Raw genomic sequence first — 14,728 nt, 5'->3', positions numbered from 1 at the left:
CATGCAAGGGACATGGGTTCGATCTCTGGTTTGGGAAGATCCCACATGCCGCGGAGCAACTAAGCCCATGTGCCACAACTACTGAGCCTGCGCTCTAGATCCCACGAGTCACAACTACTGAGCACACGTGCCACAACTACTGAAGCCCAAGCGCCTAGAGCCTGTGCCCCACAAGAGAAGCCACTGCAGTGAGAAGCCTGCGCACAGCAACGAAGAGTAGCCCCCCTCACCACAACTAAAGAAAGCCCGTGCTCAGCAGCAAAGACCCAACACAGCCAAAAATAAATAAAATAAATAAATTTATATATATAAAAACATAGAAGACTAAGGGTCAGAGAGGTTGAGGATAAGTTATTCATGGCCAAGATACCTAATAAATATTGTGAGAACAAGTATACCATACACCCAAGCTCCCACTTTCCTCTAGGTCAGGGTTTCTCAACCTGGACACGACTAACGTTTTGCGCAACACAATTCTCTGTGGCGGGGGGCTGGCCTGTGTGCAGCAGGATGTTTACCAGGATCCATGGCCTCTGCCCACCACATACCAGTAGCAACCTGCCCCAAGCTGTGACAACCCCAAATGTCTCCAGACATCCCTGAAGTCCCCTTGGGGCAAAACTGACCCCAGTTGAGAACCACTGCTGGTAACCCTCAAGTCCCTCAGCATTTCCTTGGCGGTCCAAGTGAGTGCTCTATGATGTCCTCACTGTGCACATGAAGCTTTAAGGCCAGTTCCTTAGGCCCTCCTTTCCAGCCAGACAGCTGTCCCTCAGCCCCGGCTCTGTGGAGATTCTGTCTTAGCGCTATGGCGCCAAGCCTTCCCATCTCTCCCACAGGTCTCCTCCAGGAAACTGCCATCTGGGACGAAAGGAGAGGCTGCATTTAAACGGCTGGACCGAAGCATAACCGTGAGGGGAACACCTGGGCCCCTCTGCTTCCTGGGCATTCCCGTCTTTGGCTCCTTTGCAGGTCGTCTGTGTGTGTCTGCGTGTGCATGAGTGTGCATGTGCTTGCATAGTGGGTCCATCCCTCCATCATCTCCTTCAGCCCAGGGAAAGCTACTCAGTCCACCTACAGCCTAAGGGAAAACACCGTGTTCGCTAGGCAAGTGCAAGAGTGCTGCAGCCTCAGTGCCCGTCTTTGCAGGTGAAGCCTCTTCTGAACTGAAGTTCCAGAGCCACCGCTCCTCACAAACACTTGTACTCTGCACTGTGCTCAGCCTTACAGACCACCGAGCTCTGATTTCACTCCCTGAAAATGTCAGGGAAAGACAATTTCTCCCTCCTCCCTCCCTCCCTCGGGACAAGTTGTTCCTTCAGGACAAACTGTCCAGAGGAAAGTAACATTCAACTCATTTAATCTAAAGAGCAGAGGATAGAGAACCCAGCGGAAGTCTCTCAGGAGGATTTACTCACAAACAGATTTTCATTAGCGACCCCCAAACACCCCCAAACCCAATGCACTTATGAGACCAGTGCGTGTGGCTCCCCCACCCCCAACTCGAGTGGCAAATCTGGAACAAACGCTGACCCTCTCTCACCATGTGTCCAGCTCTGAGAATCCAGTAGAAAGCCAGGTTCTTGTGGGACTTGACAAAGGCAGACGTTTCTGAAGTCTCAGGGTCACTGTGCAGGGGCTTCCACTTCAGCTGACTGAATTTGGGCAGTTCTGCCCACTTCAGTTTTCGCACCCAGGCCTCCTGACCTGGCGAGGGGGATAAAGAAGGCCCCAGCATTAAGAGCTGAGTGGAGGAGAACCCAAAATCTGGGTCCCATGATTCGGCATAGAATCTGCAAGCTGGGATGTACATAAAACTCACTTTGGGATATTGTTAAAATGCACATTCCAATGCAGTAGGTCTGGGCATGGCCTGGGACTCTGCATTTGTAGCACTGGTTGTCCCAGCCACAGCCAGGCTGCCCAGGAGAAATCTAACAGCTGTGACTACTTTTTGCCCCTGACCCTCCCACTGCCCTACGCTCTGTAGGAAGGAAATCGGGGACCTCTGGAGGTGGACAGCACTGTCAGGAGGACGGAGAAGCCTCAGGGTAAGGAGATGCTGGATCACACCGGGGAGGTCGTGGAAGAAACACAGAACCTTTTCAAATCGTCCTCAGTACCCTTGGCTCCCAAGTCCCAAAAATATTCAATCCTGCTGACTTTGAGGAACGCTCATACCCTCCAGACCATGTGCCTCGATTTATCTGCCAGTTCTGAGAACCTGCCTGAGCTTCTCCCTGGCCCTCCCTGAAACCAGAGGTGGGCACAGGCGGCAGCCAACGCGGGAGGGACCCCACCAAGACCATTTCCCCTGGGTCCTCATCTTTACTGGGTCGGCAGGGCTGTCTTGATTCACGCTGCAGTGCTTTCCCATCCCCTGTGACGCTGCACAAAAATCAGGTTTTCCCTCAGTCCAGTGGCTAGGGAAATGTCTTCTTTTTAAATTTCGAGGTGGGCGTGGGTATTATCCTTTTCTGTAATCATACCTAAGGCCTCAAAAGCTGGACAGGCTAGGCTTCTCTGAGGGGTCACAACCTCGGGCAGCCCTACCCTCTGCAAAGAGTCAAGGTCAGGGGTGGATGCATGTAACAGGAAATGGCCTTCCTCCTGCCATTTCAATGTCAACAGTCCCCCAAGAGGCCAGTTCCCTTCCAGCTCAACCCACGACACTGCCTCCATGGGCCCCGAGTGGTTCCTACCCATGGTGTCCACGATGAGGTCAAGCTGTCCATTATACACGGTCACGTTGACCCCGGCTTCCAGCAGCTCGTCCACAATGCTGATGACGGGTTTCATGAAGTCCCCCTTCATGTTCAGGAAGACGCTGGCAGCCTGGCCTGTACAAGGGGAAGGAGAAAGAGGTAGCAGCTTGGAACCTGCCAGAACAAGAGGCACCTTTCAGCCCAGAGCACCCAGCACCCAAAAGTGACCACCGTGCAGCACCTAACAAAGACCGAATACACAGCTGCTTCACCAACAGGGACCAGCTGGCCCAGAAATCTGTGCCCCGAGCTGGCCGTGGAGAAGGGGAGCCCAAACAGCACACGTGTCTGTTCATCCAGGTGCTTGTGATGACAGCAGATGCCATCTGTCATGAGGGATGGAAACCCAGAGAAAGCTAACACCCAAGGAAACAGGGAGGTTTAGAAAATACCCTTTGAGGGACTTCCCTGGTGGCACAGTGGTTAAGAATCCGCCTGCCAACACAGGGGACACGGGTTCAATCCCTGGACCGGGAAGATCACACACGCCGCGGAGCAACTAAGCCCGTGCGCCACAACTACTGAGCCCACATGCCGCAACGACTGAAGCCCGCGTGCCTAGAGCCCGTGCTCCACAACAAGAGAAGTCACCACAATGAGAAGCCCACGCACCGCAACAAAGATTAGCCTCCACTCTCCACAACTAGAGAAAGCCCGCGCGCAGCAACGAAGACCCAATGCAGCCAAAAAAATAAGTAAAATTTTTAAAAGAAAGAAAATACCCATTGCGCTGGTCCTCTCAGGGGACAAACTGATTTGGGGCCAGCATTAGTTTTCCTCCTTTGCTGAGTCACCCCAGAGACAAGGTTTTTTTGTTTTGCTTTGTTTTTGCTTTTTCAGGGCCAAGTTTTAAGCTCTGAACCAGTAGGGCTACCTTAGTGGTCAACAAATCAGTCCTAAACCAATTCAGAGCTGGCCCTTGGTAAAGTCACATGGATGACTAGCCCCACGCAAGAGAGGAGGCAGTCCACACAGCCTTCTTGCTGGGTCCCTGACCATCACTCTCATCGTATGTACTGAACGACGGCAGCAGCCATCATTGACTTTTAGTGCTAAGTAAGCACTCTGCAAGCAACATCCCATTGCCTCCTTCCTTCACCAACCCTGTGAGGTTAGGCTCTTTAGCCTGTGCAATGGCTAAAGAACATAAGGCTCAGAGAGGCTGAGCAACACGCCCCGGGCGAAACAGCCAGTGGCAAGCTGGGACCGGAACGCAGGTCTGGCTGACTCCTAAGTATATAGGCCTTAACTACAAACTGGACTTGGGACACTGAGGGTACCCGGAAAGGACAGTCTGTCCTTTCCAGACCCATACACAGGCACACCCGAGCTAGGAAGAGTTTGCTCTTATCAGCTTTCATCTGCAAAAGTGTAGTTGGCTCGCCCGTCTAGCCACACTGGGCAGCGAGGGAGGGTCCCTATAACGAGAGAAGCTGGGGCTGGACAACACTGTCATGAAGGTAAGATGAGGGGGTTGAGCTGAAAAGATGTGCTCTTGTGAGCTTGACCTTCACCTGGCCTCCTGGAGGTGCTCACATCTCCTCCTTCTCAGCATCCAACCTCCCATGGGTGTCTGTACCCCTTTAAGCTCTGACACCGCATTCTTTTGTTTGAGCTAACTTTTCCCTCATTACTAGAAAACTCTAAGGGATGAGGGGGAAATGAAGACACTAGGTCTAGGACGAGTCCTCTGTTGACTGCGTGTTGGGAGATGGCCGTGTCCCCTGAAGAAGCCAGGGCCAGAGCCAAGTCCCAGCCTCTCCACCGCTGTCAACGTTCTGCCCTAACAGAGGCATAGCTTTGGGGTCTCTTAGACATGAACAAAACCCTCCTTAGCTTGAGTGTTTCCCCTTCAGGAGTCTGGGGGTCCCACTTACTCACAGCTTCCCTATAAGACTGAGCAGGAACTTACTGGGGTCCCTGAGGACCCCTGTATTTCCCCACTATGACCTTCAGACCAGAAGGCAATAGATGGCAGACCACATCCACATCAGGACGCCTGCAGAGGCCAGCCCGAGAGAACTTCTCAAACCCTGTCCGAAAGGGCCTTTGTCTGGAAGTCTCACCCACAACCAACTGTGGCCTTGGGCATGGCTTTTTTTTTTTTTTTTTTTTTTTTGCAGTACGCGGGCCTCTCCCTGTTGTGGCCTCTCCCGTTGCGGAGCACAGGCTCCAGACGCGCAGGCTCTGCGGCCATGGCTCACGGGCCCAGCCGCTCCGCGGCATGTGGGATCTTCCCGGACCGGGGCACGAACCCGCGTCCCCTGCATCGGCAGGCGGACTCTCAACCACTGCGCCACCAGGGAAGCCCTGGGCATGGCTTTTTTAATCTCAATTTTTTATTATGGAAAACCTCACACTGATACAAAAGTAAAGAGGGTGTGATGATTCCCATGTACTCACTCCTGGCTTCCACTTACAAAAAGTCGCTTCATTTCTCTCCCCAGCCACTTCCCTTCGTTCAAAACCCCCGATTTTGAACCAATTTTGGCATGTTATTTACTGTCTTTCTATGTTTGCTCATCTATCAATGTCAATACTATTCTACCTGCAACACACTATCGCCACCACCAAAGCCCATTCAACAGATTAAGGCCTTTGAATTTCCACCTTTTTCACCCCCCCAGCTCTACAAAAGACGTTTTAATTTGATCACACAAGTTACCTCCCCAGGAGCAATCTTCAGGAATAATTTTGAGTTTCTTTCTGATGGGACCATTCATGAGCTGACTTAAGGCATCCTGCTGTAAGTGTCTCACGTGGCGCTGGAAAAGGTGAACTAAAACAAACTGGTACACGGTGAGTCAAAGGACTGGAAATAAGACCATCCTCTTTTCTAAGCGGCCGGGGATGCTGTGTGTAAGAGGGAGACCTGCACCTGGAAGAAGAAAAGTGTCCCCGATTCCCCCCAGATGGCGGGGGGGTGGGGGGAGTCAGGAACATGTTCAAAGTGCAGATGCTTCATTGGTTTTGATTGCTGCATTTTATGTACTCTGGGGCCACTGAGATTAGCCAGCACGGCCAAAGGCAATCAGCTGAGTGGAGTCTAGAGGCCTCCTGCAGCTTCTACGTGGCGGGAGGATACCAGGCGTTCAGCACCCGCAGGGAAGACAACTCAATCCAGCCTTTAGGAGAACTGACATCGTCATTCAATGTGCAGAAGCTGGGTTCCAAACTTCAAAACACTGTCTAAGTGCAAGAAGCCGGATGCAAAAGCCTACCTAGTGCATGACTCCATCTATGTGAAATGTCCTGAAATGGCAAATGTAGAGAGACTGAAAGCAGATTAGTGGTTGCCTGGGGCTGGGAGTGGGAACAGAAATTGATGGCAGACAGACACGTGGGCTCTTTCTGGGGTGATGGAAATGTGCTAAAACTCGATGGTGGTGATAAGTGCACAACTCTGTAAATAAACTAAAAACCATGGAATTACACACTTAAAATGGGTGAATTTTATGGTACGTAAATTATATATCCATAAAGCTTTTTAAAAAATTGGTTTCCTCTCCCACGGAGGCTGAGACAGGGTCTAGCAACGTCAAGGTCCACTCACCTATGTGGCTCTGGGTGAATTCTAGACTCGATTTCATGGTAGACGTGGGAGACGTCTTAGTTAAGATGTTATAGAAGTTCACTCCGTCTGTGTTCTGAGATACAGAAGAAATATATTCGGCTGTTTGTTTTACTTATTCATTATCAAAGTTGCAAAACAGAACGGCACCTGGTTCTCCACCTTATCCGAGGACAGCTTTAACTCTGTACATTTGCTCGGACCAGAAAGAAACGTAGCCCTTAAGGCTCAGAGACCAGCAGTGTCAGCCCAGTCTCCTGGCAAAGTGAGCAGCTCATTCCAGTGGAGCTCCGATGCCGCAGGAGGAAACCAAGGGCCTGTGTGTTAATTACCAGGGAAAACCAAGCTACAGAGTGTCCTTCATACTCAAGTCCTCAGCCTGTGCATTCCTCCCTCCTGGCTCACTGGGGCCAAAGCACTGCTCGGCAAGGATCCAAACACTTGCCTCTGTGGGACATATTCCTTTTTACAGAAGCCATACCTTCAGTCAAGAGGCAGGCAAGTCTTGCAGGCTGGGTGGCTTTCTGACCCCGTCTTTGCTCAGACTCGCCAGATTTATCGTTTAGTTTGACATTATTTCTCGACTTGTGGGCAGTCTCAGGATAGATCCCAATCTTAACAACGCCAACCAAGGTCCCTTCACCCAAGGGGAAAAGCCAAGCAGGCTGGCCCCGAGCGCGTCCCCTCTTACCTGTTCAATGACCATTTCTGCTTTCTCCCACAGCTCGGTGGCCTCTTTGTAGAGTCTCTTATTTATGGCATCCAGGACTTGTTCTGCAACCCGAGACACCTCTGCCAGACCTTGGTCGTCGAGAAGAGACTGGAACGCAAAGCAAGAACTAAAAGGCCCACTTTGTGAGAGACACAAACCTGGCATGGCTCCAGTTAGGGATGGGTAACAGAAAGAGCGGCAGGAAGGAGAAGGGACCGTCCATATTGATGATGGAAATATAGGAAAACGGTAACTGAGTCTAAGTGATGGGTATATGGGTGTTCCCCATGATCTTTCAACTTTTCTGTGTATTTGAAAATGTCTGTAATAAAAAGCTGGGGGGGGGAATTTTAAAATGTGCATTTCTTATAGCTGGAGAAATGGGATAACTGTGCTGATATTTCTTTAAATTTGTCCCCAAGGCCGGCTGTTGCTTAGGGTCTTTGATTTGATACAGATTATTTGATAAGTCCCTAAGGGGCAATGTCAACCACACAGGCAAACCCAGCTAGCTTTGTCCTTCCTTCGGACAGAGCCAGAAGAGGTCAGCTGGGCTGTTAACCACAGAAGGTGCAGAGCTGGGGACTCATCTACTTACCATGCTGTACAAGTAAGGTCCCCAGGAGAGCACTGAATCTAAAGGAAACCACATAAGAAAGTAAGTTTGTTGTGGCTCTGTCCTCCCCACAAAATACCTAACTAGTTTTCCTTCCAAAGCAGAAAGAGACAGAAGAAATGCAGTGGCTTTGGGTCTGAAGGCTCCTTAACTCACCAGGGCCCATGCAGGGCTGATGTCTCAGTGGCTGGGAGGTGGGGCGAGGCTGTGGGGGTCTTTCTGGTGACTGGACTAAATGCTACATTAATTTGGCCTGATACTGGCGCGGCCAGTGAGTCGCCAGGGATGGTACCACAGGCGAGCAGTGCGTGTGCAGTGGAGGCCCTCATTTGCAGACTTCTAGACTTTGTGACAGCCTAAAATATTTCCCCACCTTCAGAGTTCTGCTCTGCATCCTGCCTGCTCCTCCAATCTGGGGACGCCAGCTTCCGTCAAGGAGCTAATTAAGGAAAAAGACTAATGATCTCACAAGTGTCTGTGCTGTAACTGCCAATCAATTCATTTCAATCCCGAAAATGTATTGAGAGTTTACTATGGGCCTAAAGCCAGTAAGGAGCTTTATAAGATATAAACACGAGTAAGACAATACCTGACTTCAAAGAGAATAGCTGGGCTTGGTTTGGACAAGTTCACAACTACCATAACACTAAGTACGGCTAGTGCCATTGAGAGATGTGCCCAAAAAGTAGCAAGGCCCACAACTTTTTTTTTTTGGCTTATGTGATTTTCTTCTTCTGTAATTAAAAAAAAAAAACTCAAGTATAGTTGATTTCCATCAACGACCACAACTTATAGAGCACATTTGAACACGTCACTCCTTTGCTTAAAAGCCTTCAATGGTTCCCCCTAAGCCCAAGTATCTCAAAGTCTGTTTCAAATAACCCCAGTTCTACAGAACGTTAACCAAAGTATTAGAAGGAAAAATGACTTGGTGGTGAAATACCTTTGGGGTTATGCAAAAGACAACATATTTTTATTTTTTACTGCAGGACTTCTCAGAGCCTTTAATGTACCTGTGAACCGTGAGGAAGTGGCACCAGTATTTGGCACTTCTGAAACTTATTTGGCCATGGAGCCCTTTGCATAGCACTTCATTGGACTGGTATTCTTCAGAGCACACCCTGAGAAATGCAGGCACACCAGGTCCTACAGGACCCAGTTGTCATTCACCTTTCCAGCTAAACCATCAAACCTGTGCCTCAGTTTCTGTTTCTGTTGCCTTTTTTTTTTTTTTTTTGCGGTAAGCGGGCCTCTCACTGCTGTGGCCTCTCCCGTTGCGGAGCACAGGCTCCGGACGCACAGGCTCAGCGGCCATGGCTCACGGGCCCAGCCGCTCTGTAGCACGTGGGATCTTCCCAGACCGGGGCACGAACCCGTGTCCCCTGCATCGGCTGGCGGACTCAACCACTACGCCACCAGGGAAGCCCCCCTCAGTTTCTTATAAAGAATCATCTGCAGTTCTCCAATGCATCCCATTCCCTGCTTGATCTAGACCAGGGACTGACAAACTTTTTCTGAAAGAAAGAGATAAATAATAAATATTTCTGGCTTTGCAGGCCAGCTGATCTCTGTTACAACTACTCAACTCTGTTTCGGAAGCCTCCAAAGAGTCAGAGGATATGTAAATAAATAGGTGTGACTGTGTCCCAGTAAAAACTTTATTTACTAAAGCAGAGTGGCAGGACAGAATTTGACTTGGAGGCCGTAGTTGCTGAACTCTGATGAGGACCTCTGATGTCCAGTAGAACTTTCTGCAATGATGGAAATGTTCTATATCTTTTTCTTTTTCTTCCACACCGCAAGGCTTGTGGGATCGTAGTTCCACGACCAGGGACTGAACCCGTGCCCCCTGCTGTGGAAGCACAGAGTCCTAACCCACTGGACCGCCAGGGAACTCTCAAAATGTTCTGTATCTGTGTGGTCCAAAACAATAGTCAACAGCCACACGTGGCCATTGGGCACTTTGAAATTGTGGGTAGTACAAATGAAAGGTGGAAAATTTTATGTATATTTATTAATGTAAATAGTCATATGTGGCTACGGCTACCAAACTGAACTGTGCAGATCTTCTTGAAGAAAGGAAGCATGTCTGCATCTTTCCTAGCACCCAACAAAACAACTACTCCCTAGCAAGCAATTAATAATTGCTTGTGAAAATTAATAGTACTTCTTCAAAAAAGAGAGTACTTCTGGGGTGGAAGAGTGATACGTAAGGTGGATCTGGAAGAAGGGATCAAGGCGGACCTGGAAGGAGGGATTAAGAGCTGGGCAGGAAGATTCAAAAGGGGAGGTGGGTCACAACAATGTGAATTCGGGAGATTTTGGACCAGATGAAGAGCACATGCAAAGCCATGAGGCTAACTTACTGGTCTCAGGGAGGAATGCAGGGTAATGGTTAAGTGCATGGATTCCACTGCCTGCTGCCTTCATGTGCATCCTGGCTTTAGCTGTGTGACTTTAGGAAGATTGCTTAACCTCTCTGAGTCCCCATTTCATCACCTCCAAAACTAGGATAATAATACCATCCATCCCATGGAGCTGTTGCAAGCATTAAGTGAAGTTAACACATGAAAAGTGTTTAGTGTTATTAACACAGCTGTGATGAGACCCTCGAAGGAAGTGTGAGGCCAGGACCGTCACTCTGAGTGAGACACCTGTCAGGAAACCTGCTGACTCCCTCACGCCTCAGGCCAAGGCTTCTGCAACATCTTGGCATCCTAGGAAGTACACCCAGGAAGGAAACACAAAGAGCAGCCCTTTTCACAATGCGGACTGAGCTTTCAGTTCTGTCCTTTAACCCCTGCCCTGGAGATGCCAAGAACGAGAGCAAGAAATAACCATTCCAAGCAGCTTCAGAATGTCTTGAATCCATCAGGGACATACCTCTGTAACAAGCCAAATTTCTATCTTTTAAGGGAAAAATATTACCTTTTATAAATTATTATTTTTAAAAACCTGAGGCATCATCACAAACCATAGACATACATTTAGAAGAGTTTCGATTAACACATCCACTCATGTAACCACCACCCAACGAGAGCCTAAAAAGTTCCTTCGTGTCCCTTTCCAGCTTACTCCCCTCCCTATTTCAGAGGCAACTTCTCTTCTGAAATCTAACTCTACCGTTTGGTTTTGCCTGTGAAAAGTCACCTTTTGTTAGGTTAGGGCAGTAGTTCCTAACCGGGGTGATTTTGTCCCCTGGGGACATTTGGCAATATGTCTGGAGATATTGTTGGTTGCCAAGCTGGGGTGGAAATACTGGCATCTAACGGGCAGAGATGCTGCTAACATCCTTCACTGCACAGGACACGCCCCCCAAAACAAAGAATCACATGACGCTCAAAACATCAACATTGCTGAGATTTAGAAATCCTCACTAGAGTTAACCCTACCACAGTGACTATTTCAGATGCCTGAAGCCACACCCTGGGTGTATACATTCCAAACGACTTTTATCTATACTCCCAACGAGGATGCTCAGGTTATGAAACGTCGAACCTCTGAGTTACAGGACCAGATGGTAGCCCTGCCTCACCATCAAAATGAGCAACAGGTGGGAATTTCACCCCAAATGCTCATGTTAGCATAAGGATGGTGGACAGGACGAGATGACAAACAGACTTGGGTTTGTATCCTGCCCAGGCAACTCATTCTGTGTGTCAGAGGGCAAATTCCATCATCTTTCTACGTCTCTAGAATGTCTTCAACTGTAAAATTTGGTTCTTTTGTTGTGAAAATCAAATAAGAGACCTCGGTTCAGCCTGTAGCAGTCCATGGTAGGTAAGTGAGTTCTCACTCCTGAATTTCTTGGAATACTCCTGGAGTAAACATTTTCTGTGTTGACTTTTTCAAGGATCCAGAGAATTCCATTGCCTTGTTCTTTGATCTAGATACCACAGCCCAAAGTCCCGAAGGGTAGGGAAAGGGACTTTTAAAATGTCTGAAAATTCCCTACTTACCGATGGGGGAGATCCAGGAATCGCCCAAAGCAACCCCGGCAAAGTTGCACTGGATGGTCCCTTGCTGAGTGGCCTGAAAGAGAAGCCAAGAAAAGTCCTTGTCAAGAAGACCCAGGGGCCTCCATCCCTTCCTCAACAGGAGGGGGCCAGGCCTTTAGACCCTGCCCTTCCTGAGCAGAGACAGCTCCTGCCCACCCAGGGTACCCTGGCTATCCAAAGACAACAGATGCCCACTAGAGGGCAAGGGTAACTCTTTCCTGCTGCCACTTGCAAAATGAGTAGGAACTGTTTGAGTTTTCCCAAGGGTGTTGGCAGGATGTGCGGGGGACCTGGTGTAGCTCCTCTCTCTTCCTTAGAAGGGACGCTGGCACTCTTTCCCCTGGAGGTCTCTGATTTCTCACAAGGTGCTCTGGGGGCTCTCTGGGTACAATCGCCACTGTCTCCAGTGGTCACTGGAGAGCTGGGAGGCCTCCTCAGAAGGTCCTTGAGGGTGGGATGGATGCCTTAGGACTGGGAACTCATGCCCCCTGCTGCTGTTATCCATTTAAAAGGAATTCATCTGCCCAGTAGCAGAACATTGGAAACAACTGAAATATTTATCAATACGGTGGGCTAAATTAATTATGGTTATTTCCATGGTGCATGATGCAGCTTACAAAAAGGAATGAAGGGCTTCCCTGGTGGCGCAGTGGTTGAGAGTCCGCCTGCCGATGCAGGGGACACGGGTTCGTGCCCCGGTCCGGGAAGATCCCACATGCCACGGAGCGGCTGGGCCCGTGAGCCGTGGCCGCTGAGCCTGTGCGTCTGGAGCCTGTGCTCCGCAACGGGAGAGGCCACAACAGTGAGAGGCCCGCGTGCCGCAAAAAACAAACGAACAAACAAAAGGAATGAGAAGGCTTCTTATGGTCGAATATAAAAAGATCTCCAGGGTATATTGTTAAAGTAAAAAAGAGACATGTAGAAGAGTGTGCAGTATATACAATCATTTGTATAAAAATGAGGGAAAAGAATATACATGAACTAGCTTATATAGGCATGAAATACTCTGAAAAGGTACAGAAAAAACTAATACAGGTTGCCTTGGGCAGGGGACAGAGGCAAGACGGACATTTTTTTTTTTTTTTTTTGCGGTACGCGGGCCTCTCACTGTTGCAAAGCGGAGAGATTCGCACAGAGGATCAGTGCCGACCAGCACTCACCAGCCCGAGAGGCTTGTCTGCTCACCCGCCAGGGCGGGCGGGGGCTGGAAGCTGAGGCTCGGGCTTCGGAGGTCGGATCCCAGGGAGAGGACTAGGGTTGGCGGTGTGAACACAGCCTGAAGGGGGCTAGTGCACCACGGCTAGCCGGGAAGGAGTCCAGGAAAAGTCTGCAGCTGCCGAAGAGACAGGAGACTTTTTCTTGCCTCCGTTTCCTGGTGCGCGAGGAGAGGGGATTAAGAGCGCTGCTTAAAGGAGCTCCAGAGACGGGCGTGAGCCGCGGCTAAAAGCGTGGACCCCAGAGACGATCATGAGATGCTAAGGCTGCTGCTGCCGCCACCAAGAAGCCTGTGCGCGAGCACAGGTCACTCTCCACACCTCCCCTCCTGGGAGCCTGTGCAGCCCGCTACTGCCAAGGTCCCGTGATCCAGGGACAACTTCCCCGGGAGAACGCACGGCGCGCCTCAGGCTGGTGCAACGTCATGCTGGCGCAACGTCATGCTGGCCTCTGCCGCTGCAGGCTTGCCCCACATCCGTACCCCTCCCTCCTCCCGGCCTGAGTGAGCCAGAGCCCCCCCGAATCACCTGCTCCTTTAACCTCATCATGTCTGAGTGGGAACAGATGCCCTCAGGCGACCTACACAAAGAGGCGGGGCCAAATCCAAAGCTGAGCCCCAGGAACTGTACAAACAGAGAAGGGAAAGGGAAATCTCTCCCAGCAGACTCAGGAGCAGCGGATTAAAGCTCCACAATCAACTTGATGTACCCTGCATCTGTGGAATACATGAATAGACAACGAATCATCCCAAATTGAGGAGGTAGGCTTTGGGAACAACGATATATATATATATATATTTTTTTCCCTTTTTCTCTTTTTGTGAGTACGTGTATGCTTCTGTGTGTGATTTTGTCTGTATAGCTTGGCTCTTACAATTTGTCCTAGGGTTCTGTCTGTCCATTTTTTTTTCATAGTATAGTTTTTAGCACTTGTTATCATTGTTGGATTTGGTTTTTGGTTTGGTTGCTCTCTTATTTCTTTCTCTCTTTTTTTTTTATTAATTTAAAAAATTTTTAATAATTATTTTTAATTTTAAAGACTTTATTTTATTTCACTTTATTTTATTTTATCTTCTTCTTTCTTTCTTTCTTTTCTCCCTTTTATTCTGAGCCGTGTGGATGACAGGCTCTTTGTGCTCCAGCCAGGCGTCAGGGCTGTGCCTCTCAGGTGGGAGAGCCAAGTTCAGAACACTGATTCACAAGAGACCTCCCAGCACCACGTAATATCAAATGGCGAAAATCTCCCAGAGATCTCCATCTCAACACCAAAGACCCAACTCCACTCAACAACCACCAAACTACAGTGCTGGACACCCTATGCCAAACAACTAGCAAGACAGGAACACAACCCCATACATTATCAGAGAGGCTGCCTAAAATCATAATAAGGCCACAGAGACCACAAAACACAACACCAGACGTGGACCTGCCCAACAGAAAAACAAGATCCAGCCTCATCCACCAGAACACAGGCACTAGGTTCCCTCCACCAGGAAGCCTACACAACCCACTGAACCAACCTTAACCACTGGGGACAGACACCAAAAACAACGGGAACTACGAACCTGCAGCCTGCGAAAAGGAGACCCCAAACACAATAAGATAAGCAAAATGAGAAGACAGAAAAACACACAGCAGATGAAGGAGCAAGGTAAACACCCACCAGACCTAACAAATGAAGAGGAAATAGGCAGTCTACCTGAAAAAGAATTCAGAATAATGATAGTAAAGATGATCCAAAATCTTGAAATAGAATAGAGAAAATGCAAGAAACAATTATCAAGGACCTAGAAGAACTAAAGAGGAAACAAACAATGATGAACAACACAATAAGTGAAATTAAAAATTCTCT

At 49.1% G+C, this 14,728-nt stretch overlaps 1 protein-coding gene across 8 annotated transcripts in view; it reads right to left on the bottom strand.

Moving 5' to 3' along the window:
- The window catches only part of SCPEP1 (serine carboxypeptidase 1), a 58,531-nt gene that overhangs the window by 25,676 nt on the left and 18,127 nt on the right, over positions 1–14,728 (bottom strand). For 7 of the 8 annotated variants that reach the window (XR_010937475.1, XR_010937474.1, XR_010937473.1 and 4 more), the window contains exons 6-12: positions 11,624–11,696; positions 7,647–7,684; positions 7,028–7,156; positions 6,319–6,412; positions 5,431–5,544; positions 2,703–2,840; positions 1,544–1,707 (exon numbers count right to left, since the gene is read on the bottom strand). Coding sequence is in view for 5 of the 8 variants with exons in the window: in XM_067715674.1 (XP_067571775.1) it covers positions 1,544–1,707; positions 2,703–2,840; positions 5,431–5,544; positions 6,319–6,412; positions 7,028–7,156; positions 7,647–7,684; positions 11,624–11,696 (750 nt within the window). In the remaining 3 variants the exon portion in view is untranslated. Of the gene's footprint in view, positions 1–1,543; positions 1,708–2,702; positions 2,841–5,430; positions 5,666–6,318; positions 6,413–7,027; positions 7,157–7,646; positions 7,685–11,623; positions 11,697–14,728 lie in introns of those variants that run through there. The other variant, XM_067715676.1, reaches the window with a different exon arrangement.

The sequence above is a fragment of the Pseudorca crassidens genome, chromosome 19 (genome assembly GCF_039906515.1).
Source record: "Pseudorca crassidens isolate mPseCra1 chromosome 19, mPseCra1.hap1, whole genome shotgun sequence".
NCBI classification, from domain to species: domain Eukaryota; kingdom Metazoa; phylum Chordata; class Mammalia; order Artiodactyla; family Delphinidae; genus Pseudorca; species Pseudorca crassidens.
Note: the sequence above shows the minus strand (reverse complement) of the source record. Positions and strands in the feature narration are given on the sequence as shown.